Source organism: Natator depressus, chromosome 6 (genome assembly GCF_965152275.1).
Source record: "Natator depressus isolate rNatDep1 chromosome 6, rNatDep2.hap1, whole genome shotgun sequence".
Lineage (NCBI taxonomy): Eukaryota > Metazoa > Chordata > Testudines > Cheloniidae > Natator > Natator depressus.
Genome location: NC_134239.1, coordinates 3614443 through 3641695, shown reverse-complemented (window position 1 = coordinate 3641695; position 27253 = coordinate 3614443). Strand labels below are relative to the sequence as shown.

Below are 27253 nucleotides of genomic sequence, written 5' to 3'. Positions count from 1 at the left end.
CTACCGCACTCCCGCATTGTTCCTTGCATTTGTATCCTGCTCTCACCCACAGAAACCTGACATCGGGCAAATCCTGCAAGAGAGATGGATTTCCCCATGCTGAAAGAAAGAAAGAAAGAAAGAAAGAAAAGGGGAATGGATGAGAAGAGAAAGAAAGAAAGAAAGAAAGAAAGAAAGAAAGAAAGAAAGAAAGAAAGAAAGAAAGAAAGAAAGAAAAGGGGAATGGATGAGAAGAGAAAGAAAGAAAGAAAAGGGGAATGGATAAGAAAGAAAGAAAGAAAGAAAGGGGAATGGATGAGAAGAGGAAGAAAGAAAGAAAGAAAGAAAGAAAGAAAGAAAGAAAGAAAGAAAGAAAGAAAGAAAGAAAGAAAGAAAGAAAGGGGAATGGATGAGAAAAGAAAGAAAGAAAGAGCTAGTCAATATATTATAAACACAAATCAGACACAATTTTTTCCACTAAAAGAATAAAACAAATCTTGCTTAAGCCATGTAAAAAAACACTTGAAGTCCTGTTGGAACAGACATCAAATCTCTTTTCTATCCCTTGCTTAAATATAAGTATTAAAGCTTTATTTTTAAAAAAGAGGAAAACTTGCTTTACGTTGCTGAAATCCTGTTGTGGCACACGGCTGTCAGGTGTCGCTCACACGCAATGGGAATCAAATGGCACCACAATGTTGCCGTAAAAGATGCCGATTGTTTGTTAATGGTTATAAAAAGTAAGTTGTTTAAAAAAAACCTGGATTTTTTTTAACTGGCTTCAGCACCGTTTTTAGGACTGTGAAACCTCCCAGTCCAGTTATGTGCATGTCGGGGTCATTCTTGCTTTTTGAAAACCTTTGGGCGGGAGAACTCCTCGCAGCACTGCGTGCACACGGACACCCCTGTGCATTGGACAAAGTGGGGTCTGGCCCACGAAAGCTTGTGCCCCAATCAATGTGTTAGTCTCTAAAGTGCCACGGGACTCCTCGTTGGTTTTACACCTGTGACAGGATGTGGGGTCTCGGAGCAACAAAATCTGGGAGCGCGACTCTCTGATCTGACTTGAGCCCGAGCGCCACCCCGGATTTGGAGCATGCGAGAGAAATATGTGCAGGAAAGCCAAGCTCAAAGAAAACAAGTAGCAACTTCCCAAATAGGAAAAACAACCGGGGAGGCCTTGTGGCACCTTAGAGACTAAGACACTGATTTGGGCAGAAGCTTCCGTGGGCTAAAACCCACTTCATCAGATGCATGGAGTGGAAATCACAGTAGGCAGGTATAAATACACTAGCACGAGAAGAGACGGGCTACTTCTGGTAAAACTAAGATTTAGTATCTCCCAGCAAATTCCCACAATCTGGGGGTTTTTTCCTTCACCTGATCAACACAATACACTGACTTCACCTGCTCCTGCTAATATGGCAGCAGGTCCTGCGGGACACATAGGATCCCAATCCCACTGCAGGATTAAACCTCACCAGAGAGAGAACCCCCCACCCTGCTGGGGGGGGGGGGAAGGCTCAGCTCAGGGGGCTGGCAGTGGCCGGAGGAGCCGGACAAATCAGCGGCCACGGCCTGCGCCCGGTTCCGGTTTCACTTTCGTTTCCTTGGCGCGGTGTAGACAAAGAGAGCTCGCCGGGCGGGCGCGACGGTCGGCTGCTGCAGAGACCGGGCCGTTCCGTCCTCCGGGCTGTGAGCTCCCGCCAGCAGTGCCCGCTGGGGTGCGGGGCTCTGGGGCTAGATCGGGGTCAGGGAGGTGGGGACCTGGGGTGGGGGGAGGAGGAGCGCCCAGGGAGCATCTTGGAAAAGTCCCAAACCAGCCTACTCCTGCATGGGGCCCTCTTCATCCTGTCCCCCATGTTTCGCTATGGACAGGGGCACCCCAGTGCGGCGCTGCAGGGAGTGGGGGCTTAGTAGGGGGTGCTCTCCCCCTGGGAGTCAGCGCTGGCCCCAGTGCAGAGCTAGGGGGCATGTGCTGCAGGGAGGGGGGTGTGGGCTCAATGGAGGGCGCCCTTCCCTGGCAGTCAGGGCTGGCGCTAGGGGGCGCTGTGCTGCAGGGTGTGGGGCAGGGGGCGCTCTCCTCCGGGAGTCAGGGCTGGCCCCAATGCCCCACTACAGTGCTAGGGGGCGCTGTGCTGCAGGGGATGGGAAGGGGGCTCAGCAGGGGGCGCTCTCCCCTGGCAGCCGAGGCTGGCCCCAGTGCAGTGCTAGGGGGCACTATGCTGCAGGGAGTGGGGCAGGGGCTCATTAAGAGGTGCTCTCCCCTGGCAGTCAGGGCTAGCCCCAATACCCCCGTGCGGTGCTAGGGGGTGTGGTGCTTCAGTGGATGAGTTGGGTGTGGTTTTTTGGGAGTTACAAACACAATCTGAAGTTGTTTCTCTCCAAATCCCTTGCCCAGCCGCAGGGACCTGGGCCCAATGGCCTTTGAGACGATCCGCCAGGGACGGGAGCGACTCATCGCCCTCCTTCTAACAACCCCCGACCCCGTCTTGGACGAAGTGGCCTCACTGGGGATAGTCACCGAGGAGGAGTATGAGGCCTTGGAGAAGCTCTCGGAGCCCAGGGAGAGGATCCGAAGGCTGCTGATAAAGATCCAGAAGAAGGGGGAGCGTGGCTGTGAGCAGTTCCTGGAGTGTCTGCAGAGCCTCTTCCCAGACTTCCCGCCGGATTTACAGCCCCCGGCACGCCGTGAGTTGGGGCTTTCTGAGTCATTTCAGTTCTTGGCAGGATTCCATAGAAGAGACATAAAATGTAGCCAGGAGATATTGCGACGTAGCTGTGTATTGGTGACGGGTTGGACTAATGGTTAGAGCAGGGGGCGCCTGGAAGTCAGGACTCCTGGGTTCTATCCCTGGCACTCAGTGGTGCTTTCCAAACAGACCGACCTCAGCATGTCTGTAACATTCCTTGAAACCTGAGGATTTAGCCCCAAACCTGACCCCCCCGCTCCCCTAAAAAACTTGTCGTCACCACCACCGCTCCCATGTAACACCCTTTTGCCATAGACCACAGGATTTCTCTCTCTGTTTTTAACCTCTTCCTTCACTGCTGAGCTAACTAAAATGCAGGGCAGCAGCCTCCAGAGAACAGCTGAGGGCTGAACGGGCCCCAGAGACGCTCCCTCCCTTTCTCTCTTGCCCAAGGAAGTGCCCGGAATTGTGAAGAAATCTGTAAGGTGCTGAGGTGGCATCGATTTGTTTTCCCTTTGTAGGGTACGTAACTCAGACAAAGGATGCAGAGAATCCAGAAGGTGGCACATCCTCCGAGAAGAACGGACAAGAAAATCTAGAAGCTGCTGTAGCCACACGGAAGAATGAGCTGGAGAATCCAGAAAGCGCTGAACTGCATGAGGTGAATGATCTGGGGTATCCAGACAATTGCCCATCCTCAGGGGATATTGATCCACCGAACCCAGAAGATGCCATGTGCTCAGAGAAGAACGATCCAGAGAAGCCGGAAGAACCTGAGAAGCCGGAAGCTGAGCCGTCCTCAGGGAAGGGATTGGTGACACCAAATTTTGCCACATCCCCAATGAAGAATGGACCACAAAACCCAGAAACTGCTTTACCCTCAAAGAATGATCCAGAGAGTCCAGGAGGTGACAGATTCTCCGAGAAAGATGCAGCCGCTGTGTCCTCAGAGAGAGCAGATTTCGAAGGTACAGGACAGGTCTCTCGACTTGCCCTGTAGGGCAATGCTTAAGATGTATTTATGGCTGTCCTGCACTGGACACAGGATCCCAGGCGGGTTCTCCTCGGGGCTGGATGGAGAGGGATAGAGGGAAAGCTGTGCTAGATTTCAGATGCAGGAAGAGTCTAGTTCCTGTGTGTTTGGACCCCTTGCAAGAGCAGAAGGTGCTTGTGCATGTAAGGAAACAATTGCTCGTGGACATCTGGTGGGAGGAGAGGAGGTGCTTCTGGCTCCATGGAGCTACGTGGATTAGCAAGTTAACTCAACCACGAACCCCACCTCACACAGCTTAGTACCTTGAGCTCAATTTCAGCAGCTCCAGCTACAGTTCCTCCTCTTATTATTTTAGCAGGGGCTAAGGTAGAGCTCCAGGTCTTCTGGCGTTCTCAAAGGGGTTCATGAGATGGAGCAAGAATTAAAGGCCCCCTCTTGAAACCCTAGGCTAGATAAAGTCTATGGCCCAGATCTGTAGGCTCCTAACTTCCATTGATGTGAGCCTAAATGACTTACCCTTGCATTGCTTTGTAGGATCTGGAAATATCCCCAGCTGTGGAGAAGAAGAAAAGACTGCTGCAATAAAAGGGAAATTTGAAGGTAGGGTCTCTGCCAATCTGACCTGGGGGGAGATTTCTTCCTGACCACAAATAGGGTGATCACTTAGACCCTGAGCATGGGGTGAGACCCACCAGCCAGACACCTGGGTAAGAATTCTCTGTAGTCACTCAGAGCCCTTCCCATCTAGGGCCCCATCTCTGGCTGTTGGGGATATTTGCCACATTTGGGCTACATGCCATTGTAGGCAGTCCCATCATACTATCCCCTCCATAAACTTAGCAAGCTTTCAGTCTTGAAGCCAGTTAGGTTTTTTGCCCCCACTGCTCCCCTTGGAAGACTGTTGCAGAATTTCACTCCTCTTCCTTATGGGCAATACCTCCCAACTTTTGTGTGACCTGCAAATTTGATTAGCACACGCCCACCTTTTGTGCCAAGATCATTAATAAAAATCTTATATAAGATTGGCCCCGAGACCGATCCCTGAGGAACTCCACTAGTAACCTCCCTCCAGCCCGACAGTTCATCTTTCCCTATGACCCGTTGTAGTCTCCCCTTTAACCAGTTCCTGATCCACCTCTCAATTTTCATATTAATCCCCAACTTCTTCAATTTAATGAATAATTTCCCACATGGAAATGTAACAAATGTGAGACTGAAATCCAGGTAGATTAGCTCGACTGCATTTCCTTTGTCTAAAAAAAAACAAACAAAAAACAGTCATCACAAAGAAAGCCATCAGGTTGGTCTAGCACCATCTGCCTTTTGTGAAACCAGGTTGTATTTCATCCCAATTACCGTTCGTCTCTATGTCCTTAACTAGTCTCTCTTTCAGAATTTGTTCCAAGACCTTGCATACAGTTGAGGATGAACTAAGAAGCCTGTAGTTTCCTGGATCACTTTTTTTCCCTTTCTTAACAATAGGTACTACATTAGCAATCCTCCAATCATAGGGTGTGACCCCCACGTTTAGAGATTCATTAAAAATCCTTGCAATTTCAGGTGCCAGTTCCTTTAATATTCTTGGATGGAGATTATCCACCCCCACTCCCATTTAGTCCCGTTAAACTGCTTAAGTTTGACTTCCATCTCGGATGTGGTCATTTCAATTTCCATTTCCTCATTCCAATTAGCCACCCTGTCAATACCCCTAAACGCCTTGTTATCCTTATTAAAAATAGAGACAAAGTATTTGTTTAGTTGTGGGGTTTATTTTAGATTGTCTTTAATCTCCACCCCATCCTTAGTTCTTATCAGTCCCACTTCTTTCCTTCTTTTCATTTTATTTATATGGCTAGAACCTTGTTATTGTTGGCTCTAATTTCCTTTCAAAGGTCCAAATCTACTTGTGGCAGTTCTCGCTTTATTCCTGTGCTTTCTGACCTCCAAGAGGCAGCTTTCCTTGCTGATCCGTCCCATCTTCCATTCCTTGTTGGCTTTCTGTTTTCTCTTCATCACCTGTTTGAGAAGCTTGGTCTGCAGCTTGGTCTGCAACCCTTCTCTATGATTTTTTTCCCCTTGCTTTGGATGCAGTCTCCAGATAATTTTGTAAGTTTGACTTAAAGTAATTCCAAACCTCCATGTTCAGATCCTTAAGTTCTTTGGCCAGTCCACTCCCCTAATTAATTCCCTTAATTTTTTAAAGGGAGCGCTTTTGAAATCAAGGACCCTAGTTGCAAATTTGTTTTTGTTTATCCTTCCATTTAGGTTGAAACTGAATTAGCTCATGATCATTCAAACCAAGGTTGTCCCCTACGACCAGTTCTTCTCTGAGGTCACCAAAACTAAACCTAAAGTGGCATTCCCTCTTCTAGCGTCCGTGACTATCTGGTGAAGAAATCTATCAGCTGTCACATCCAGGAAAATCTAGGCCCTGCTATTATTAGGAGCACTCGTCCTCCAATCTATATCTGGGAAATTAAATATTAAAAACATTAAAGAGGTCTCTATCCCTATCCAGGTCGGATCCTCGGGGTCTGTAGCAGACCCCAATCCCTATCCCGGGGCAGTTTCTGGGAGTTTTGTTCCTCAAAGTGATTTTAGCTAACATATACTCTGTCGTTCCATCACGTCTAATTTCTTCAGTCTTCCTCATCATTAGCATACAGGGCTACTCCACCACCTTTACCTTTATTTCCGCCTTTTCTGCACAGCACAAAGGCTTCAATACCCGCACTCCAGGCATGATTACTAATCCACCATGTTTCTGTTATCCTGGTAATATCTGGTTTCACTTCCTGCATCTGTAGTTCTAGATCCTCCATTTTGTTACCCAGACTCCTTGCACTGGTGTACGGCCATCTTAGTTGTTTCTGCGTGGCTTTGCCCAGCTTCCTCACCCGATTGGGTACAGTCATTCTGCTGCCTGTGTCTCCGACCTGGCTAGCAGTGTCATTGGTATCGGCACTGTCTTTCCTTTTCATGTCCATTCTCCAACCCACTGCTGTTCCTTTCTCTGTTGCTGTATTCCTCTTCCTTGATTTTTTTCCTCCTAATCAGGATTAGAATCCAGCATGGAGATTATGTGAGCATCTCCCCTGAGTTCCTAGTGTAAATCTTTTAATCAGTTGTGGCAAACTCCACCCCAGAAGTCTATTTCCCTCCCTACTCAGGTGGAGTCCATCCCAGGAGAACAGCCCTCTGTCCATGAATGCCTCCCAGTGGGCAAACCGCCCAAAGCCCTCCTGGTAGCACCACTGCTTGAGCCATCTTTTGCCCGTCGTAATTGTATCTCGCCTTCAGGGGACAGGTAGAATCCCACTGAAAATTACCTGAGCCTCCATTTCTTTACGCGTCTTCCCCAGCCTGGCATAGTCATCCTTGATGCATCCCAGTGAGAATCTAGCAATATCATTTGTTCCCACTTGAAGGACAATCAGTGGATTTCTTCCTGCTTCCATTAGGATACTCTTCGGCCTCAGGTCCACATCTCGTATCTTAAAAACTCCTGGCAGACAGCACAGCCCTCTGCTCTCAGGATCAGCTCAGGTGACAGGCCTGTGTGTTCTTAGAATGGATTCACCAGTCGCGGCGACCTGCCTCTTTCTGTTGGTTATGTGATTCTCCAGCCTTCCCCATCTGTTCTTTCTGGCTGCAAGTCCTCGTGTCTCTTGTTCTCTCTTGCAATATTTTGTGTGTCATCCTCTGTCCTCTTGGGCTCCAAACTCTGGCTATCTCCATTGACTCTTCCCCTCGTCATGTAGGACTCGCAAGTACTTTTCTTCTTGCTTGTTCTCCCACAGTCTGTTGCTGCCTGCTGGACCCCTTCTTCCTCTTCCAACTCAGGGAAACCTGTTCCTGAGCTCTCTTTCTCCTTCACTAGCCTGTCTTTTCCTCTGCCTGCTTCTGGTAGTCACATGCTTCCATTGGCCACCTTCCTCATCTAGCAGCCTCCCCTCACAGTTCTCCCGTCCAGCTTCCATCTGCTGGTCTTGACTTTTCCCTTCAACCTTCCCTCCATCATCTGCTCAAATCCCCTTCGAAACTCAACCAGAGTCTCCACCTGCATCTCCAAACCTCGGATCTTCTCCTCCGTCCACTCCCTCGGGCAGCACTTCATACACCCAGCGACGAGCTGCCAAAATCTTAACAACCGGCTCCCTCCTCACTCCACGAGGGGGTCGTGGCCCACCTCCACCCCTGGGGACTCCTACCCCCTGCGTTCCTTGACGCCCCCCTCCCAGACCCCTGCCCCATCTGCCCCCCTCCCTTGTCCCCTGACTGCCCCCAGAACCGGGCAGGAGGATCCCGTGGGCCACCGTAGTGGGTGCCCACCCTGCCCCTAAGAGCCAGAGGGACCTGCCGGGGGGCAAGGTGGGGAGTCCCAGCGGTGCTTACCTGGGGCAGCTCCCAGGAAGCATCCGGCAGGTCCCTCTGGCTCCTAGGGGCGGGGGAGCGTAGCTGGGGGGGAGCAGCCGCTCCCCCCACTGATCACATCAAAAGTGGCGCCTTAGGCACCGATTCTGTGGGTGCTCCGGGGCTGGAGCCCCCACGGGGCAAATTTGCTGAGTGCAGAGCCCCCACCAGCAGCTCCCCGCCCCGCGCCCAGCCCCAGATCACCTCCACTCTGCCTCCGCCTCCTCCCCTGGACGCGCTGCCCCACTCTGCTTCTCCACCCCACCCCCCCCCGGCTTCCCGCGAATCAGCTGTTTGGCGGGAAGCAGGCGAGGGCTGAGAAGCAGGCGGTGGCTTCATGCTCAGGCCAAGGGTGGCAGAGGTGAGCTGGGGCGGGGAGGGGTTCCCCTGCACCCTCCACCACCGGGTTACTTGCTGCGGCGTGGGCGGGCCTCCTTGCCCCCGCCCCAGCTCCCCTCTGCTCCGTCTCCGCCTCTCTGGGCCTGAGCGAGAAGCCGCCACCTGCTTCTCAGCCCGCCCCGGCTTCCCGTGCAAACAGCTGATTCGTGGGAAGCCGGGGGGCGGGGGCGGAGAAGCAGAGCGGGGCGGCGCATTCAGGGGAGGAGGCGGGGGCCGGGCGCCGGGCGGGGAGCTGCCGGTGGGTGCTCTGCACCCATCAAATTTTCCCCGTGGGTGCTCCGCACCCATCAAATTTTCCCCGTGGGTGCTCCAGCCCCGGAGCACCCATGGAGTCGGCGCCTAAGGCACCATTTTGGGCTGGTTGTTAAATTTAGAAGCCCTTTTAGAACCGGTTGTCTGCTTCTAAATTTAACAACCAGTTCTAGCGAACCGACTCCAGCTCACCACTGCATACACATGAAACTTTTTGGGCACCCACTCCCGGATAATGTACATCCCACAGCTTCCTCATCCCGTCACCTCAACTGACTCTTCCAGTCCTTGGGTCACTCCACCGCTGCCTCTATATATGTCATAACCTTCTCACCTAAGCTCCTGTCAAGGAAAAACAAAACGAAAACCTGCCCAAACAAGCAACAAAATGAAAACAGAACACGACACCGAGGACACAGGGACACTGGGAAGGTCCAGGGCAGTGGTTCTCAACCAGAAGGACGCATACCCCTGTGGGGTACACAGAGGTCTTCCAGGGCATACCCAATTGCTCTGGCTCAGTACCTGGACATTGCAGCCCCCAGGAGGGTCCTGGGACGGGTTTAGGGAGATCACAAGTGCAGGGCCAGCATTAGGGGGTGTCAAGCAAGGCAATTGCCTGGGGACCCACGCCCCATAAAGCGAAGTTACATGCTTCAGCCCTGCTGCCTGGAGGTGTGCTGTGACATTTCTTTGTATTTTTAAGTGAGGTGAAACCTGTGGTATGCAAGACAAATCAGACTCTTGAAAGGGGTCCAGTAGCCTGCAAAAGTTGAGAAACACTGGTCTAGGACCTCTGAGCAGGCTTCTCTTCTGGATCCTTAGATGGAGCGACTCCAGACTCGGATGTCTCCATGTCGGAGAGCAGAGCCGAGACACCAGGAGTTGCCATGTCAGTGGAGAGGTGCGGAGCTGAGACACCAGGACATTCAGCATCAGTGGACAGGAGTGGAGATGAGGCTCCCAAGACCTCTCCCAACAAAGTTCATGGAGGTAGAGTCCAGAGAACATCCCCCCCCAAGTCCTTCTCCCAACCCAAATCCCTCTGCCCTGAGTTGGCCAATGACGAAGTCAGTAAGGGCCCCCCACACTCCTGTGGTTCTTCCGTCCAGCGTCTCAATCTCTGTACACTAGCCATGCCCGAGCTCCTGCCCGTCCCCTGCGTATTGTCCATCTGCGAAGCACGTGGAAGACGCCAGGATTGTTTTACAAATACTACATGTAGAGCTGTGTGGAGAATGGAAAGTCCCTTTTGTGGCGGTTTCTGAGATTTTGAAATTTTGGGCTTTTCCTCCTCCAAATTCCCAATTCCTCCATAGAAGAAAATTCTGGGGAAAAATTAATTGTTTCTGAGCCGATGGAAACGCAGACGGCCCGCAGTCTCGGGAACCCAGCCAGCTCCGGGCACGGTTGCCTAGCAACCCAGTGAGCTCGGCTGGGCCCAATAAACCCGCACTGAGGCTGCGTCTACACTTACCGGTAAATCGGCACTGCAGCGGTGGATGCAGCCCTGTCGATTTAGCGGGTCTAATGAAGACCCGCTAAATCGATCGCAGAGCGCTCTCCGGGCGGCTCTGGTACTCCCGCTCCCCGAGAAGAGTATGGAAAGTCGGTGGGAAAGCGCCTCCCGTTGGCACAGGGCAGTAGCATGCAGACACTGCAGTAAGTTGATCTAAGCTACGTCGACTTCAGTTATATTATTCACATAACTGGAGTAGCGTAACTTAGGTCGACTTACCGCCGTAGTGTAGACGAGGCTGAGTGACTGTGGTGCCGGATAGAAGGACCCACAAGTCCCTATTTAACCCAGGTAGCCACAGCAGCAAGTCGGCTACTCAATCATTCACAGCTGTGCCAGACCGGCTCCCTGGCCAGCCCTTTCTCCACCCTTAGCTGCTCCATTCTAGCCTTACGCCCTGCCTGCCTCTGAACCCCTGGCTCTAATCCCCGGCTGGCCTCCCAACCATGCCTCTGCCTCTGGTCTCTGGATCTGCAGTGACTGATAGTCCTGGGGGCAGGAGTTTGGCCTAGGTCACACCATCTACACCTCAGTGTGGGACACCCAGCCTCAGGAGCGAGGGAGTCTAGATAAAGTAAAGCCTCCCTAAGCGTTAGTGGAGACAGACGGGTTTGAATGTTTAGCTGGGTTAGTCCCCTTCAGATGAAACGAGCCGGGGAGGTGAAGGCTTCAGGCCTAAATTTTGGAAACAGAGAGATCAAGAAGAGGCCCAGGTGCAGCTGGCCCTGAGCTGTGACACCATCCCAGGTGGTGATGGCTTCGTTTCCATTTGCAGGGAGAAGAGGAGCCCTGAAAACCGTCTTGTCAAAGCTGAGGCTCAAGAAGTTCAGAAATGGGAAACTGCGGCTGAGCGATCTCCTGGAAATCAGCCCGGAGAGCCTGAAGGACTGGACTCTTTCCATCCTGGGAGACTTGCCTTGGCACTTCCTGAGAAAGCTCATGGCTTTGAACGGGACAGCCAGAAGCACAAGCCTTGGGCAGGGGACATCTGATGAGGACACAAGTGAGGATGAGGAGGGTGGGGTGAGTGGGGATGTGTTTTCTCTGAGGGAAGACGACTCTAGGGCTTCTCTGCACCCCCTCGATGTTCTCTGTGCCGTTCTGCTTTGCTCAGACAGTTTCCTACAGCAGGAGATCCTCTCCAAAATGTCCATGTGCCAGTTTGCCCTCCCTCTGCTGCTACCTGCCGTTGACACCCCCAAGTGCACCCTACTGCTGTGGGCCATGAGGGACATTGTGAGGAAGTGGAGGCCCCACTCCCTGGCACAGAGCAGAGGGTTCAGAGAGGAGAGCCTGGTGCTCACCAAAATGCCAACCGTTTCCTTTGTGCGGATGGGGAGCTGCAGCTTCTCCAAGTCCAAACTCCTCAATGAGGTTCTCAGCCCCTCCCAGCAGCACCAGGATTTCTTCATCCATCGAGACATGGAGTCTGGGAACATCCCTCGGGAAATCGCAGATGGACTGGTGGAGATTTCCTGGTATTTCCCTGCTGGGAGGGAGAATCTGGATCTTTTCCCAGAACCCGTCGCGGTTGCAAACCTGCGTGGAGACATTGAGTCGCACTGGCTGCAGTTCAGCTTTTTAACAGAGGTCTCCTCAGCAGTGTTCATATTAACGGAGAGCATCAATGAGAGAGAATACGCGCTGTTATCATCTCTGCAGGGATCAGCCACTAAATACTACTTCATCCTTAACAGTCAGGCTGGGAAAGCCAAGGAAACACTGGGACTCCTCAATAAATTAGCCCTGCAACTGAATATGAACAAATCACAACTTCTGATGAAACAGAAGAGCAACAGTAGCGCAGAACTGGTGAAAAAGCTACGATCCACCCTACGGGGTGTCATGAGCTCCTCTCCCAAGAGCGCGAGCATCCGTGACATGGCTGTGACGGCGCGGGAGCTCGGGATCCAGGTGGATGAAGATGATGGAGAACGTTGGACCGCCTTGGAGCACGTTCAAGAAATCACCGCCGAAATACAGGACGTGGCAAAGTACAAGAGGGAAATGCTGAGGCTCCAAGGGGATCTGTGGAGGAACTTGGCTAAAGTGGAGAAAGAGCTGTGCCGGATGAAAGGCCAACGGGACGTCCCTCCGGAAGACTATAGATCCCAGCTGAGAGAAAGGTGGTTGGAGCTACGCAGGCAGCAGAACCAGAGTGACCTCACCAGCGGGATGGTTAAATTTATTAGCGGGATAGGACAGTTGAGTCCAGCCGAGAAACATCACTTCCTGAAATGGATGAAGTTCCACCTGGATCACATCGCCAGGGGGAACCTCTCTAGGCTCCGGACTGAGTATAAAGAGAAATGTCGTGCTCTAGGGGATGATGCAAAACAGCTGGCAGAACTGGACGAACTAATCTCTGCCAGCTCCTTAGGGCTGGAGCATTTCATGCGTGAGTTGGGGCAATTTTACGAGGCCGAATGCTCAATGGTGAAAGAAGGGAACATGGTGAACATCCAAAGGCAATTCATCTGTCTCCCAGGCATAGCAGCTGACCTGATGCTGGAAGGGTTTCCCATGGAGCTGATCGATGGAGATGCCTCCAATATCCCACTGCAGTGGGTGACAGATGTTCTGACCCAGCTCCATGCCAAGCTGGGGGGAAGGTCCAGAATGCTGGTTCTAACGGTGCTGGGAGTGCAGAGCACTGGGAAATCCACCCTCCTCAACACCATGTTCGGCCTGCAGTTTGCAGTGAGCAGTGGCCGATGTACGCGAGGAGCCTTCATGTCCCTCATTAAAGTGGCAGAGAACTTTCGGCAGGAGCTGGGCTGTGACTTCATCCTGGTGATAGACACAGAAGGCCTGAAAGCCCCGGAACTGGCCAAGCTGGAGGACAGTTATGAACACGACAATGAGCTGGCCACCCTGGTGATTGGACTGAGTGACATAACCATCGTTAACATGGCCATGGAGAACGCCACCGAAATGAAGGATGTTCTGCAAATTGTGGTCCACGCGTTTCTCAGAATGGAGGAAATCGGGCACAAACCCAACTGCCAATTTGTGCATCAGAACGTCAGTGATGTGTCTGCGCATGAACAAAACATGAGGGACAGGAAACACCTCCTGGAGCAGCTGGATGAAATGACCAAAGCTGCAGCGAGGATGGAAAAGCAAAGCAGGGAGATGAAATTTTCTGACATTATGGACTATGATCCGGAGAAGCACAGTTGGTACATCCCTGGGCTGTGGCATGGAGTCCCTCCTATGGCACCAGTGAATATGGGATACAGCGAGAGCGTGTGTGAGCTGAAGAAATACCTATTTGAATTCATGAGGAATCGATCACCTCGCAGAGCCCCCAAGGACATTCCTCAGTTCATTGAGTGGGTGAGGAGCCTCTGGAACGCCGTGAAACACGAGAACTTCATCTTCAGCTTCAGAAACAGCCTGGTGGCTGAGGCCTATACCCAGCTGTCTGTACTGTACGCGGAGTGGGAGTGGGATTTCCGCAAGGAGGTGCACCTCTGGATGTCCAAAGCTGAAACCACCATCCAGAACCAATCCCCAGACGATCTGGGTCCCGACACCTTTGAGAAACTAAGGCTGGAAGTTCACCAGATGCTCCACAATGGGGAGCAGAAGATGCAGCAGAGTTTACAGAGCTACTTTGAGAGTGGAACTGGGAACCTTCATTTGGTAGAGAAATACAGGGAAGATTTTCTCCGGAGCGTGACATTTCTCCGGCACGAACTGGAGAGCTATCTGCTCTGTAAATCTGAAGAGGCCATTCGTATCCAGAAAGGTCGGAGCAAGATAGACCATCTGCAGGCCAGGTACATGAAAACCATTGAAGGGAAGGTGGATGGGCTCTTGCGGGACTGCAGGGAGAGGGACAAGGAGCTAACGCCCAAGGAGCTGCAAAGAGAGTTTGCCAAGATGTGGATGGAAACCTTAGCAGAGCTGCCACTGGAGAGCTTATCCCTACGCCAAATTCATAAAGACATCCGCTACCAGCTGTGCAAGGACCTGGAGAACAGAGGGAGTTTGGTCAAGCAGATGCTCCATAAAGCCCAGAGCTTGTTGACCTATCAAAGCAAACCCTTCTGCATGAAGAAGGAGTATTTGGACTTGGCTTGGTACAAAGTGCCTGTGGAGTTTATAACTCAGCAATGTTGGCGTGAATTGGAAGAGTTCACAAAGTCCCTGATGGAGGAGTGTAGGAGGTACGTTGGGCAGAAGGTCCACTCCCAAGGGGATTACGACCAGACCTACTGCAGGGAATTGCTGTGGATGATCAACGAGAGGCTTCAGGAGAAGATCGCTGGGAAGATGTGCACCAGTGCTTCCTTCGAAGTTGATTTAAAACTTCACATCCTGGGGGAGGCAGCCAGCGCTTTCCAGAAGATGCACGAAGACTTTCTCAAGAAGAATGACCCTCAGCGTCGCCTGGAGGAGCTGAGACCTCAGTATTTCTCCACCTTCAGAGACGTTTACTATGAGAAGGATGCCTGCCAGAAGAGAGCTTTTGATTTCTGTGACCGGTGTCTGAGACCTGCCCTGTGGGAGTATATGAAAAAGAGACTCGGGATTGAAATAGTGGACAACTTTCTCAGCAGTGGAGAATCCATCGTGTACGGCAGCCGGAGCTTCTTCCAGTTCTCCGTGCAGAAGAAGCTGCTGGAGGAGATGGACTTCAATAACTACGTGAAATACATCAATAACTATGAAGTGTTTGTCAAATCTTGGATCCAGACACGCCTGTTTGAGCACTACAGAGAGACGGGGGGCTTGAAGGAGCTGGAGAGAGTGGTTCTAGCCACAATAATGAAGAAAATCCAGGACACTCTGGAGAGCTCTGAGTGCCAAGACGCCCTCACCGTCTCTAAGTTCTTGGACCATTTTTGCCAAGCGATGTGCAAGGAGCTGGTCATCTCCAAGGACAGTTTGGAGGTGATCCTCTTCAAGAACACAGCCAGCGTCGGGCAGTTCTCAGCCGACCTCCAGACCTTCCTTCCCCAGGTGGAAGAAAGTACCCTCTCAGCGTGGGAAGAGCTGAGCGGGGAAATGGTCTTCACACAGCTCCAGTTCAAGCCCCAGGATGAGATCTTCAAGCGCGTGTTTGGCTGTGGGAAGCAGTGTCCATTCTGTAACGTCCCCTGTGAAGCAGGAGGCAGTGACCACAAGGAGCATTTTGCATCAGTGCATCGACCTCAAGGGCTGGGGAGATGCAGGGATGAGACAAGCAAGAGACTTATATATTCTTTATGCTCCTCTGACGTGGTTTCTTCAGTGTTATTTAGAAATCTGCACACAGCCTTCCAGTGGCATCCCTACAAAGATTATCGCCAATTTTACCCCACCTGGCGCATTCAACCGGACCCCAGCATCAGCGCCTCCGATTATTGGAAGTTCATATTCAGAAAGTTCAATCACCAGTTTGCCAAAGAGTACAAAGCGGATCCTGCCGATCTCCCCACAGAGTGGAAGAAAATAACCGAGAAGCAGGCTCTGCAGAGCATCCGAGAGGCCTTTAACATGGAATAGAGGCAGGCTCTCTGCATTATGATACAGTCTTTAACTTCACAACAGGGCCCCGTCAGTCTTAATCCTGGCATTTTACTACTTCCCAGGGCTTGAACTTGCCACCTGAAGGCTCCTTTAATGTAGTTCTTTGTATGTAATTGCCTAGGTTTAAAAAAAAATAAATGGAAAAACAAAGCAATTCCATTGTGTTGCATCATAATGACACCTCCATAGCTCCTCAGCAGGGCTTGAACATTTAGATCCCCTGCACACACCTCCACCGGTTAAGCTCACCAAGTAACTGATAGCAGTAGTAAGTTGTCATCCTCCCTGGGGACCGGCCAGCAGAGGGGAGTGAGGGACACATTTTGCCAGTGGATTTCATAGATATTTGCTGAAGGAGAGGAATGGTGAGACTCAGGACTCCTTGGTTCTGTCCTTGGTTCTGAGGGGAGTGTGCTCCAGCGGTCCTGTCATAGACCGATCTGTCCATTCCCCTGCATCTTGACCCCTTTTGAGCCGTCCCTTCCACCATGTCCCCGCATCAGTCCCAGTCTCCCCACTATCAGCTCCTCTTTTGCTACATCTCCAAGTCCCCAACTGAAATTAGGGCTTTATAATGGGAAGTGTCAGGCAACCTTAACTACAGGGGGTGCCACAGCAGAACCCTGTTTATCTGACCCTCCATTATCCGGCTCTCCATGTTAACCGGAGAACCAGTGTGCACAGGTCCAGAAGGGGGCGATCTCTCCTGTGGCCACTAGATGGCGATGCAGCATTGCACTTTCCCATTCTCCGGTTTCTCTGTATTTCTGATTATCCAATCTGGCCCCAGTCTCACTTACATCAGATAAAAGGGGTTCTGCTGTACTCTATTCTGTCCTTGGCTTCTTCGCCCCGAGAGGTAGAAATACAGCAGGGTCATTTCCCCGATGGTAGGTGGGTCATTTATTATATATCCCAGGTGCCTTGTGGGACAAATCTAAAGAATCCCACACACACTTTGCCCCCTGTTGGGCCATGAGCCACTTTCCTCTGAAATCCAGATCCTCCAGCTTGTGCATGCGGACAGGGAAATGGGCAAGTGGCCCCAAGGCCCTGAGCTGTTGGGTTGGTGGATCCAGGTGCGGCGTCCAGTTTGCCCCTCCTCATGGCGGATGGCTCTCTGTTGAGTTGCGTTGAGTGGGTCATTGGCTGGTGGTCAAACAACCAAGCTGGAATGGTGGCGGGTATCAAGAAAGGTGTCTCCGGTGTATCCAGCTCTGGGTGCACTGCGGACCAGGGCATCTGTCTCTGGTAGGAGGTAACATTTTTGGCTGAATGCAATGAGACTCTAAACTCACCTTCAGGTCTGGCTGGCTGGATGCTGGGAGGTAACGCGATATCTTTTGAACGCCCCATCCGATCAATTCCTAAATTTCCAGGAATGTTCCAGGCATTGATGGGGAGAATCCTACTGGTTTTAGGAAAAAATGGAAAACCCGGAAGGGAGAAATGGGAGATACAGAGTCCCTGGCTTCTGGTCAGCAGAGCCATCAACTTCAACCAGCTCTAGAATTGTCTGTAGATCAAAGAACCAGTTGATGGCAGAAATTAACCCCTTCCAGCCTAACAACACCCCTCCGCCCATCTCAGCGCCACTCAGTCCCCCAAATATTCTAGTGCAGTGCCAGCTCTGCTATGGTTAAGTTGGAGAACAGCTTTCTGTTTGAAGGGCTACTCTTCAAAGTGCTCTAAAATCCTCACGTGTAATCGGTTTGCTTTGAAATCTGCTGGGCCTCAAGGGGGAATGGGGTGGGATTAATGGTCCAAGCATGAGGCCATTTGACCAAAGCGATCTTGAGATACAACCCTCTCCAAAAACAGAGTTTTGTCATGTTGAGAGATTGCACCATTGATATTTGGTTTTGGGTGGTTATTTTCCTGAAACCAGGGCTCTGCTCCTGCCCCAGATACCCTGAAAGTGTTGACACCTGATTGACTGATCTTCCAGAGAGAAAGAAATAGAATGTGAGGGGAGGAATGGGGGGCACCCTGAGCCCCTGGTATGGAGGGTGTGGAATGGGGGTGCAAAGAGAGGTCCTGGCACCGGTAGAGAGGAGAAAAGGGGGGAATGCAGAGCCCCTGGCATGGGGGAGGGGTTTGTGGTTGCAATGAGTCCCTCAACTAGACCAGTGGTTCTCAACCAGGGGTCGGGGGACCCCTGGGGGGCTGTGAGCAGGTTTCGGAGGGGGCTACCAAACAGGACCAGCATCAGACTCGCTGGGGCCCAGGGCAGAAAGACGAAGCCCCCCCACAGGAGGCTGAAATCCTGAGTCCTGTCACCTGGGGCTGAAGCAGAAGCCTGAGAAACTGAGCTTCTCGTTGCCCACTGGGGCAGTTGCCCTGCTGGCTACCCCCTAACGCCGGCCCCGGCTCTTATATGCAGAAAACCAGATGCTGAGGCACAGGTGGGCCATGGAGTTTTTATCGCATGTTGGGAGGGGCCTCAGAAAGGAAAAGGTTGACAACCCCGAACTAGAGAATGGGAGAGGGGCACCCAGAGAGGGGGAGTGGCGGCATGCAAGGGACTCCTGGGGGTACGCTGGGCTTGGCCAACAGATGCCCGGGAGCAGGTGTCCCCTATTTAAGATCCCATCCCCAGCTGACTGCTCCCCCCTACCGTTGTCACAGGGGCACAACCCTGATGGCGAGGCAGACCCAGAGGGTAGCTGGGTCCTGGATCTCAGCCCCCCAACATGCCCAGCCTCAGATCTTGAGGTGCTGGGACTCTGTAAAGGGGGGGGGTGCATCAGGCAGCCTGGGGTCAATTCAGGCGGGCTCCCCATGGGGTGAAGAGATCCCGCACTGATGGCCAGGACTGTGCGTGTCTTCAGCACTGGGATGGGCTCTGCCTAAGGGTAATTGACTGAGGGGAGGGGGTGACTCAGAGGGGAGAGGTGATCAGGGCGCCAGTTATGCCTGGTGATGCACAGGTGCATCAGGAAACCAGTCCCTGCCCCAACCAGCTCACAGTCTAAACAGACCAGGTGCTATCATCTCCATTTTATACATGGGGAAACTGAGGCCCAGAGAGATGCAGGGCCCTGTCTGATCACACAAGGTATCTGTGGAAGAGCCAGAGATAGAACCCAGGAGTTCTGGCTCCCAGCCCCCTCTGCTCCAACCACTAGCCCCCACTCTCCTCCCAGAGCTAGGGCTAGAACCCAGGAGTCCTGACTCCCAGCCTCACACACAGCGCCCCCACATCCTCAGCACCAGGGCAATTAGCCCTACATGGGAGCAAAGGATCCTACAGCATGGGTCCCCAGGCAATTGCCTTGCTTGACACCCCCTAATGTCGGCCCTGCACTTGTGATCTCCCTAAACCCGTCCCAGGACCCTCCTGGGGGCTGCAACGTCCAGGTTGAGAAACACTGAGCTAGAGCAATTGGGTATCCCCTGGAAGACCTCTGGGTACCCCACAGGGGTATGCGTCCTTCTGGTTGAGAACCACTGCCCTGGACCTTCCCAGTGCCCCTGTGTCCTCGGTGTCGTCTTCTGTTTTCATTTTGTTGCTTGTTTGGGCAGGTTTTTGTTTTGTTTTTCCTTGACAGGAGCTTAGGTGAGAAGGTTATGACATAAATGGAGGCAGCGGTGGAGTGACCCAAGGACTGGAAGAGTCAGTTGAGATGACCGGATGAGGAAGCTGTGGGATGTACATTATCCGGGAGTGGGTGCCCATGTGTATGCAGTGGTGAGCTGGAGCTGGTTCGCACCAGTTTGCTAGAACCGGTTGTTAAATTTAGAAGCGGACAACCAGTTCTAAAAGGGCTTCTAAATTTAACAAATGGCCAAAAGTGGCACCTTACACGCCAACTCCATGGGTGCTCTGGGGCTGGAGCACCCACGGGGAGGGCCGCTCCCCCTGCTCCTGCCCTAGCTACGCTCCCCGACCCCTAGGAGCCAGAGGGACCTGCCGGATGCTTCCTGGGAGCTGACCCAGGTAAACCCCACTGGGACTCCCCACCTCGCCCCCCGGCAGGTCCCTCTGGCTCTTAGGGGCGGGGTGGGCACCCACTACGCTGGCCCACGGGACCCTCCTGCCCGGTTCTGGGGGCAGTCAGGGGACAAGGGAGGGGGGTGAATGGGGCAGGGGTCTGGGAGGGGGGCGTCAAGGAACGCAGGGGGTAGGAGTCCCCAAGGGTGGCGGTGGGCCACGACCCCCTCGTGGGGTGAGGAGGGAACCGGTTGTTAAGATTTTGGCAGCTCATCACTGAGTGTATGAAGTGCTGCCCGAGGGAGTGGATGGAGGAGAAGATCCAAGGTTTGGAGATGCAGGTGGAGACTCTGGTTGAGTTTCGAAGGGGATTTGAGCAGATGATGGAGGGAACGTTGAAGGGAAAAGTCAAGACCGGCAGATGGAAGCTGGACGGGAGAACTGTGAGGGGAGGCTGCTAGAGGAGGGAAGTGGCCAATGGAAGCATGTGACTACCAGAACCAGGCAGAGGAAAAGACGGGCTAGTGAAGGAGAAAGAGAGCTCAGGAACAGGTTTCCCTGAGTTGGAAGAGGAAGAAGGGGCCCAGCAGGCAGCAACAGATGGTGGGAGAACAAGCAAGAAGAAAAGAACTTGCGAGTCCTACATGACGAGGGGAAGAGTCAATGGAGATAGCCAGAGTTTGGAGCCCAGGAGGACAGCAGATGACACACAAAATATTGCAAGAGAGAACAAGAGACACGAGGACTTGCAGCCAGAAAGAACAGATGGGGAAGGCTGGAGAATCACATAACCAACAGGAAGAGGTAGGTCGCCGTGACTGGTGAATCCATTCTAAGAACAGACAGGCCTGTCACCTGAGCTGATCCTGAGAGCAGAGGGCTGTGCTGTCTGCCAGGAGTTAAGATACAAGATGTGGACCTGAGGCCGAAGAGTATCCTAATGGAAGCAGGAAACAATCCACTGATTGTCCTTCAAGTGGGAACAAATGATACTGCTAGATTCTCACTGGGATGCATCAAGGATGACTCTGCCAGGCTGGGGAAGACGCGTAAAGAAATGGAGGCTCAGGTAATTTTCAGTGGGATTCTACCTGTCCCCTGAAGGCGAGACACATTTACGATGGGCAAAAGATGGCTCAAGCAGCGGTGCTACCAGGAGGGCTTTGGGCGGTTTGCCCACTGGGAGGCATTCATGGACAGAGGGCTGTTCTCCTGGGATGGACTCCACCTGCGTAGGGAGGGAAATAGACTTCTGGGATAGACGTTGGCACATCTGATTAAAAGAGCTCTGAACTAGTAACTTGGGGGAGTTGCTAATGTAATCTCCATGTCTGATTCTAATATTGATCAGGAGGAAATTCAAGAAAGGGGAATACAGCAATGGATGAGGGAACAGCAGTGGGTAGGAGAATGGACATTAAGAGGAAAGCCAGTGCCAATATCAATGACGCTAACAGTCAGGTAGGTGATGCTGGCAGGAGAACGACTATACCTGTATCGGATCAAAGTTCAAAGGATCAAAGTTGGCGGGAAAGCATCTCCCGTTGGCACAGGGCGGTAGGGTGCAGACACTGCAGTAAGTTGACCTAAGCTACGTCGACTTCAGTTACATTATTCACATAACTGGAGTAGCGTAACTTAGGTCAACTTACTGCCGTAGTGTAGACGAGGCTGAGTGACTGTGGTCCCGGACAGAAGGACCCACAAGTCCCTATTTAACCCAGGTAGCCACAGCAGCACGACGGCTACTCAATCATTCACAGCTGTGCCAGACCGGCTCCCTGGCCAGCCCTTTCTCCACCCCTTAGCTGCTCCATTCTAGCCTTACGCCCTGCCTGCCTCTGAACCCCTGGCTCTAATCCCCGGCTGGCCTCCCAACCATGCCTCTGCCTCTGGTCTCTGGATCTGCAGTGACTGATAGTCCTGGGGGCAGGAGCTTGGCCTAGGTCACACCATCTACACCTCAGTGTGGGACACCCAGCCTCAGGAGCGAGGGAGTCTAGATAAAGTAAAGCCTCCCTAAGTGTTAGTGGAGACAGAGGGTTTGGACGTTTAGCTGGGTTAGTCCCCTTCAGATGAAACGAGCCGGGAAGGTGAAGGCTTCAGGCCTAAATTTTGGAAACAGAGAGATCAAGAAGAGGCCCAGGTGCAGCTGGCCCTGAGCTGTGACACCATCCCAGGTGGTGATGCCTTCGTTTCCATTTGCAGGGAGAAGAGGAGCCCTGAAAACTGTCTTGTCAAAGCTGAGGCTCAAGAAGTTCAGAAACGGGAAACTGCGGCTGAGCGATCTCCTGGAAATCAGCCCGGAGAGCCTGAAGGACTGGACTCTTTCCATCCTGGGAGACTTGCCTTGGCACTTCCTGAGAAAGCTCATGGCTTTGAACGGGACAGCCAGAAGCACAAGCCTTGGGCAGGGGACATCTGATGAGGACACAGATAAGGAGGATGGGATGAGTGGGGATGTGTATTCTGTGAGGGAAGACGACTCTAGAGCTTCTCTGAACCCCCTCGATGTTCTCTGTGCCGTTCTGCTTTGCTCAGACAGTTTCCTACAGCAGGAGATCCTCTCCAAAATGTCCATGTGCCAGTTTGCCCTCCCTCTGCTGCTACCTGCCGTTGACACCCCCAAGTGCACCCTAATGCTGTGGGCCATGAGGGACATTGTGAGGAAGTGGAGGCCCCACTCCCTGGCACAGAGCAGAGGGTTCAGAGAGGAGAGCCTGGTGCTCACCAAAATGCCAACCGTTTCCTTTGTGCGGATGGGGAGCTGCAGCTTCTCCAAGTCCAAACTCCTCAATGAGGTTCTCAGCCCCTCCCAGCAGCACCAGGATTTCTTCATCCATCGAGACATGGAGTCTGGGAACATCCCTCGGGAAATCGCAGATGGGCTGGTGGAGATTTCCTGGTATTTCCCTGCTGGGAGGGAGAATCTTGATCTTTTCCCGGAACCCATCGCGGTTGCAAACCTGCGTGGAGACATTGAGTCGCACTGGCTGCAGTTCAGCTTTTTAACAGAGGTCTCCTCAGCAGTGTTCATATTAACGGAGAGCATCAATGAGAGAGAATACGCGCTGTTATCATCTCTGCAGGGATCAGCCACTAAATACTACTTCATCCTTAACAGTCAGGCTGGGAAAGCCAAGGACACACTGGGACTCCTCAATAAATTAGCCCTGCAACTGAATATGAACAAATCACAACTTCTGGTGAAACAGAAGAGCAACAGTAGCGCAGAACTGGTGAAAAAGCTACGATCCACCCTACGGGGTGTCATGAGCTCCTCTCCCAAGAGCGCGAGCATCCGTGACATGGCTGTGACGGCGCGGGAGCTCGGGATCCAGGTGGATGAAGATGATGGAGAACGTTGGACCGCCTTGGAGCACGTTCAAGAAATCACCGCCGAAATACAGGACGTGGCAAAGTACAAGAGGGAAATGCTGAGGCTCCAAGGGGATCTGTGGAGGAACTTGGCTAAAGTGGAGAAAGAGCTGTGCCGGATGAAAGGCCAACGGGACGTCCCTCCGGAAGACTATAGATCCCAGCTGAGAGAAAGGTGGTTGGAGCTACGCAGGCAGCAGAACCAGAGTGACCTCACCAGCGGGATGGTTAAATTTATTAGCGGGATAGGACAGTTGAGTCCAGCCGAGAAACATCACTTCCTGAAATGGATGAAGTTCCACCTGGATCACATCGCCAGGGGGAACCTCTCTAGGCTCCGGACTGAGTATAAAGAGAAATGTCGTGCTCTAGGGGATGATGCAAAACAGCTGGCAGAACTGGACGAACTAATCTCTGCCAGCTCCTTAGGGCTGGAGCATTTCATGCGTGAGTTGGGGCAATTTTACGAGGCCGAATGCTCAATGGTGAAAGAAGGGAACATGGTGAACATCCAAAGGCAATTCATCTGTCTCCCAGGCATAGCAGCTGACCTGATGCTGGAAGGGTTTCCCATGGAGCTGATCGATGGAGATGCCTCCAATATCCCACTGCAGTGGGTGACAGATGTTCTGACCCAGCTCCATGCCAAGCTGGGGGGAAGGTCCAGAATGCTGGTTCTAACGGTGCTGGGAGTGCAGAGCACTGGGAAATCCACCCTCCTCAACACCATGTTCGGCCTGCAGTTTGCAGTGAGCAGTGGCCGATGTACGCGAGGAGCCTTCATGTCCCTCATTAAAGTGGCAGAGAACTTTCGGCAGGAGCTGGGCTGTGACTTCATCCTGGTGATAGACACAGAAGGCCTGAAAGCCCCGGAACTGGCCAAGCTGGAGGACAGTTATGAACACGACAATGAGCTGGCCACCCTGGTGATTGGACTGAGTGACATAACCATCGTTAACATGGCCATGGAGAACGCCACCGAAATGAAGGATGTTCTGCAAATTGTGGTCCACGCGTTTCTCAGAATGGAGGAAATCGGGCACAAACCCAACTGCCAATTTGTGCATCAGAACGTCAGTGATGTGTCTGCGCATGAACAAAACATGAGGGACAGGAAACACCTCCTGGAGCAGCTGGATGAAATGACCAAAGCTGCAGCGAGGATGGAAAAGCAAAGCAGGGAGATGAAATTTTCTGACATTATGGACTATGATCCGGAGAAGCACAGTTGGTACATCCCTGGGCTGTGGCATGGAGTCCCTCCTATGGCACCAGTGAATATGGGATACAGCGAGAGCGTGTGTGAGCTGAAGAAATACCTATTTGAATTCATGAGGAATCGATCACCTCGCAGAGCCCCCAAGGACATTCCTCAGTTCATTGAGTGGGTGAGGAGCCTCTGGAACGCCGTGAAACACGAGAACTTCATCTTCAGCTTCAGAAACAGCCTGGTGGCTGAGGCCTATACCCAGCTGTCTGTACTGTACGCGGAGTGGGAGTGGGATTTCCGCAAGGAGGTGCACCTCTGGATGTCCAAAGCTGAAACCACCATCCAGAACCAATCCCCAGACGATCTGGGTCCCGACACCTTTGAGAAACTAAGGCTGGAAGTTCACCAGATGCTCCACAATGGGGAGCAGAAGATGCAGCAGAGTTTACAGAGCTACTTTGAGAGTGGAACTGGGAACCTTCATTTGGTAGAGAAATACAGGGAAGATTTTCTCCGGAGCGTGACATTTCTCCGGCACGAACTGGAGAGCTATCTGCTCTGTAAATCTGAAGAGGCCATTCGTATCCAGAAAGGTCGGAGCAAGATAGACCATCTGCAGGCCAGGTACATGAAAACCATTGAAGGGAAGGTGGATGGGCTCTTGCGGGACTGCAGGGAGAGGGACAAGGAGCTAACGCCCAAGGAGCTGCAAAGAGAGTTTGCCAAGATGTGGATGGAAACCTTAGCAGAGCTGCCACTGGAGAGCTTATCCCTACGCCAAATTCATAAAGACATCCGCTACCAGCTGTGCAAGGACCTGGAGAACAGAGGGAGTTTGGTCAAGCAGATGCTCCATAAAGCCCAGAGCTTGTTGACCTATCAAAGCAAACCCTTCTGCATGAAGAAGGAGTATTTGGACTTGGCTTGGTACAAAGTGCCTGTGGAGTTTATAACTCAGCAATGTTGGCGTGAATTGGAAGAGTTCACAAAGTCCCTGATGGAGGAGTGTAGGAGGTACGTTGGGCAGAAGGTCCACTCCCAAGGGGATTACGACCAGACCTACTGCAGGGAATTGCTGTGGATGATCAACGAGAGGCTTCAGGAGAAGATCGCTGGGAAGATGTGCACCAGTGCTTCCTTCGAAGTTGATTTAAAACTTCACATCCTGGGGGAGGCAGCCAGCGCTTTCCAGAAGATGCACGAAGACTTTCTCAAGAAGAATGACCCTCAGCGTCGCCTGGAGGAGCTGAGACCTCAGTATTTCTCCACCTTCAGAGACGTTTACTATGAGAAGGATGCCTGCCAGAAGAGAGCTTTTGATTTCTGTGACCGGTGTCTGAGACCTGCCCTGTGGGAGTATATGAAAAAGAGACTCGGGATTGAAATAGTGGACAACTTTCTCAGCAGTGGAGAATCCATCGTGTACGGCAGCCGGAGCTTCTTCCAGTTCTCCGTGCAGAAGAAGCTGCTGGAGGAGATGGACTTCAATAACTACGTGAAATACATCAATAACTATGAAGTGTTTGTCAAATCTTGGATCCAGACACGCCTGTTTGAGCACTACAGAGAGACGGGGGGCTTGAAGGAGCTGGAGAGAGTGGTTCTGACACCTGCTTTATGGGAATATATGAAAAAGAGACTCGGGATTGAGTTAGAGGATGACTTTCTAAGCAGTGGAGAGTCCATCAAATACAGCAGCCAGAGCTTCTTCCAGTTTACTGTGCAGAAGAAGCTGCTGGAGGAGATGGACTTCGATAACTACGTGAAATACGTCAGAAACTATGAAGAGTTTGTAAAGGCCTGGATCCAGACATGCCTGATCAGCCACTACAGAGAGACTGGGAGTTTGCGGGAGCTGGAGAGAGCAGTTCTAGCCACAATCATGAAAAAAATCCAGGATGCTCTGGAGAGCTCTGAGTGCCAAGATGCCCCCACCATCTCTGAGTTCTTGGAGCAATTTTGCCAAGCGATGTGCAAAGAGCTAGTCATCTCCAAGGACAGTTTGGAGGTGATCCTCTTCAAGAACACAGCCAGCGTCGGGCAGTTCTCAGCCGACCTCCAGACTTTCCTCCCGCAGGTGGAAGATGGCATCCTCTTGCGATGGGAAGAGCTGAGTGGGGAGATGGTCTTCACACAGCTCCAGTTCAAGCCTCAGGATGAGATCTTCCAGCGCGTATTCGGCTGTAGGAAGCAGTGTCCATTCTGTAAAGTCCCCTGTGAAGCAGGAGGCAGCGACCAAAAGGAGCATTTTGCATCAGTGCATCGGCCACAAGGGCTGGGGGGCTACAGTTATGTGACAACTGACAAGCTTGTGTATTCTTTGTGCTCCTCTGATGTATTTTCTAGTATATCATTTAAAAACCTGAACACGGCATTTAAATGGCATCCCTACAAAGATTATCGCCAATTCTACCCCACCTGGTGCATCCAACCGGACCCCAGCATCAGCGCCTCCAATTATTGGAAGTTCATATTCAGAAAGTTCAATCGAGAGTTTGCCAGAGAGTACAATGTGGAGCGTGCCGATCTCCCCCTGGAGTGGAAGAAAATAACCAAGGAGCAGGCTCTGGACAGCATCCGAGAGGCCTTTAACATGGAATAGAGGCAGGTGCTCTGCATTATGATACAGTCTTTAATTCCATAACAAGGCGCCCTCAGTCTTAATCCTGGCATTTTGTTACTTCCCAGGGCTTGATTCTGCCACCTGAATGTTCCTTTAATGTAGTTCTTTGTGTGTAATTGCCTAGGCTTAAAAAAAATAAACTGAAAAACAAAACAGTTCCATCGTGTCACATCATATTGACACCTCCATAGATCCTTGAACCTTTAGATGCCCCGCACACACCTTGCCAGTTAAGCTAACCAAGTAACTGATAGCAGTAGTAGGTTGTCATCCTCCATGGGGACTGGCCACCATAGGTGAGTGAGGAAGGTACTTTGCCGGTGGGTTTCATAGATATTT

General features: G+C 52.0%; 1 protein-coding gene across 1 annotated transcript; it reads left to right on the top strand.

The window, feature by feature from the left end:
• The first annotated feature begins 1597 nt into the window (after positions 1-1597).
• LOC141988492 (interferon-induced very large GTPase 1-like) lies at positions 1598-27207 on the top strand. Its single transcript, XM_074954290.1, has 5 exons — positions 1598-1703; positions 2381-2670; positions 3194-3640; positions 4201-4266; positions 21912-27207. Exons 2-5 carry the CDS (start codon positions 2400-2402, stop codon positions 26891-26893), a joined length of 5766 nt encoding a protein of 1921 aa, XP_074810391.1. The 5' UTR covers positions 1598-1703; positions 2381-2399; the 3' UTR covers positions 26894-27207.
• Positions 27208-27253: the final 46 nt, after the last annotated feature.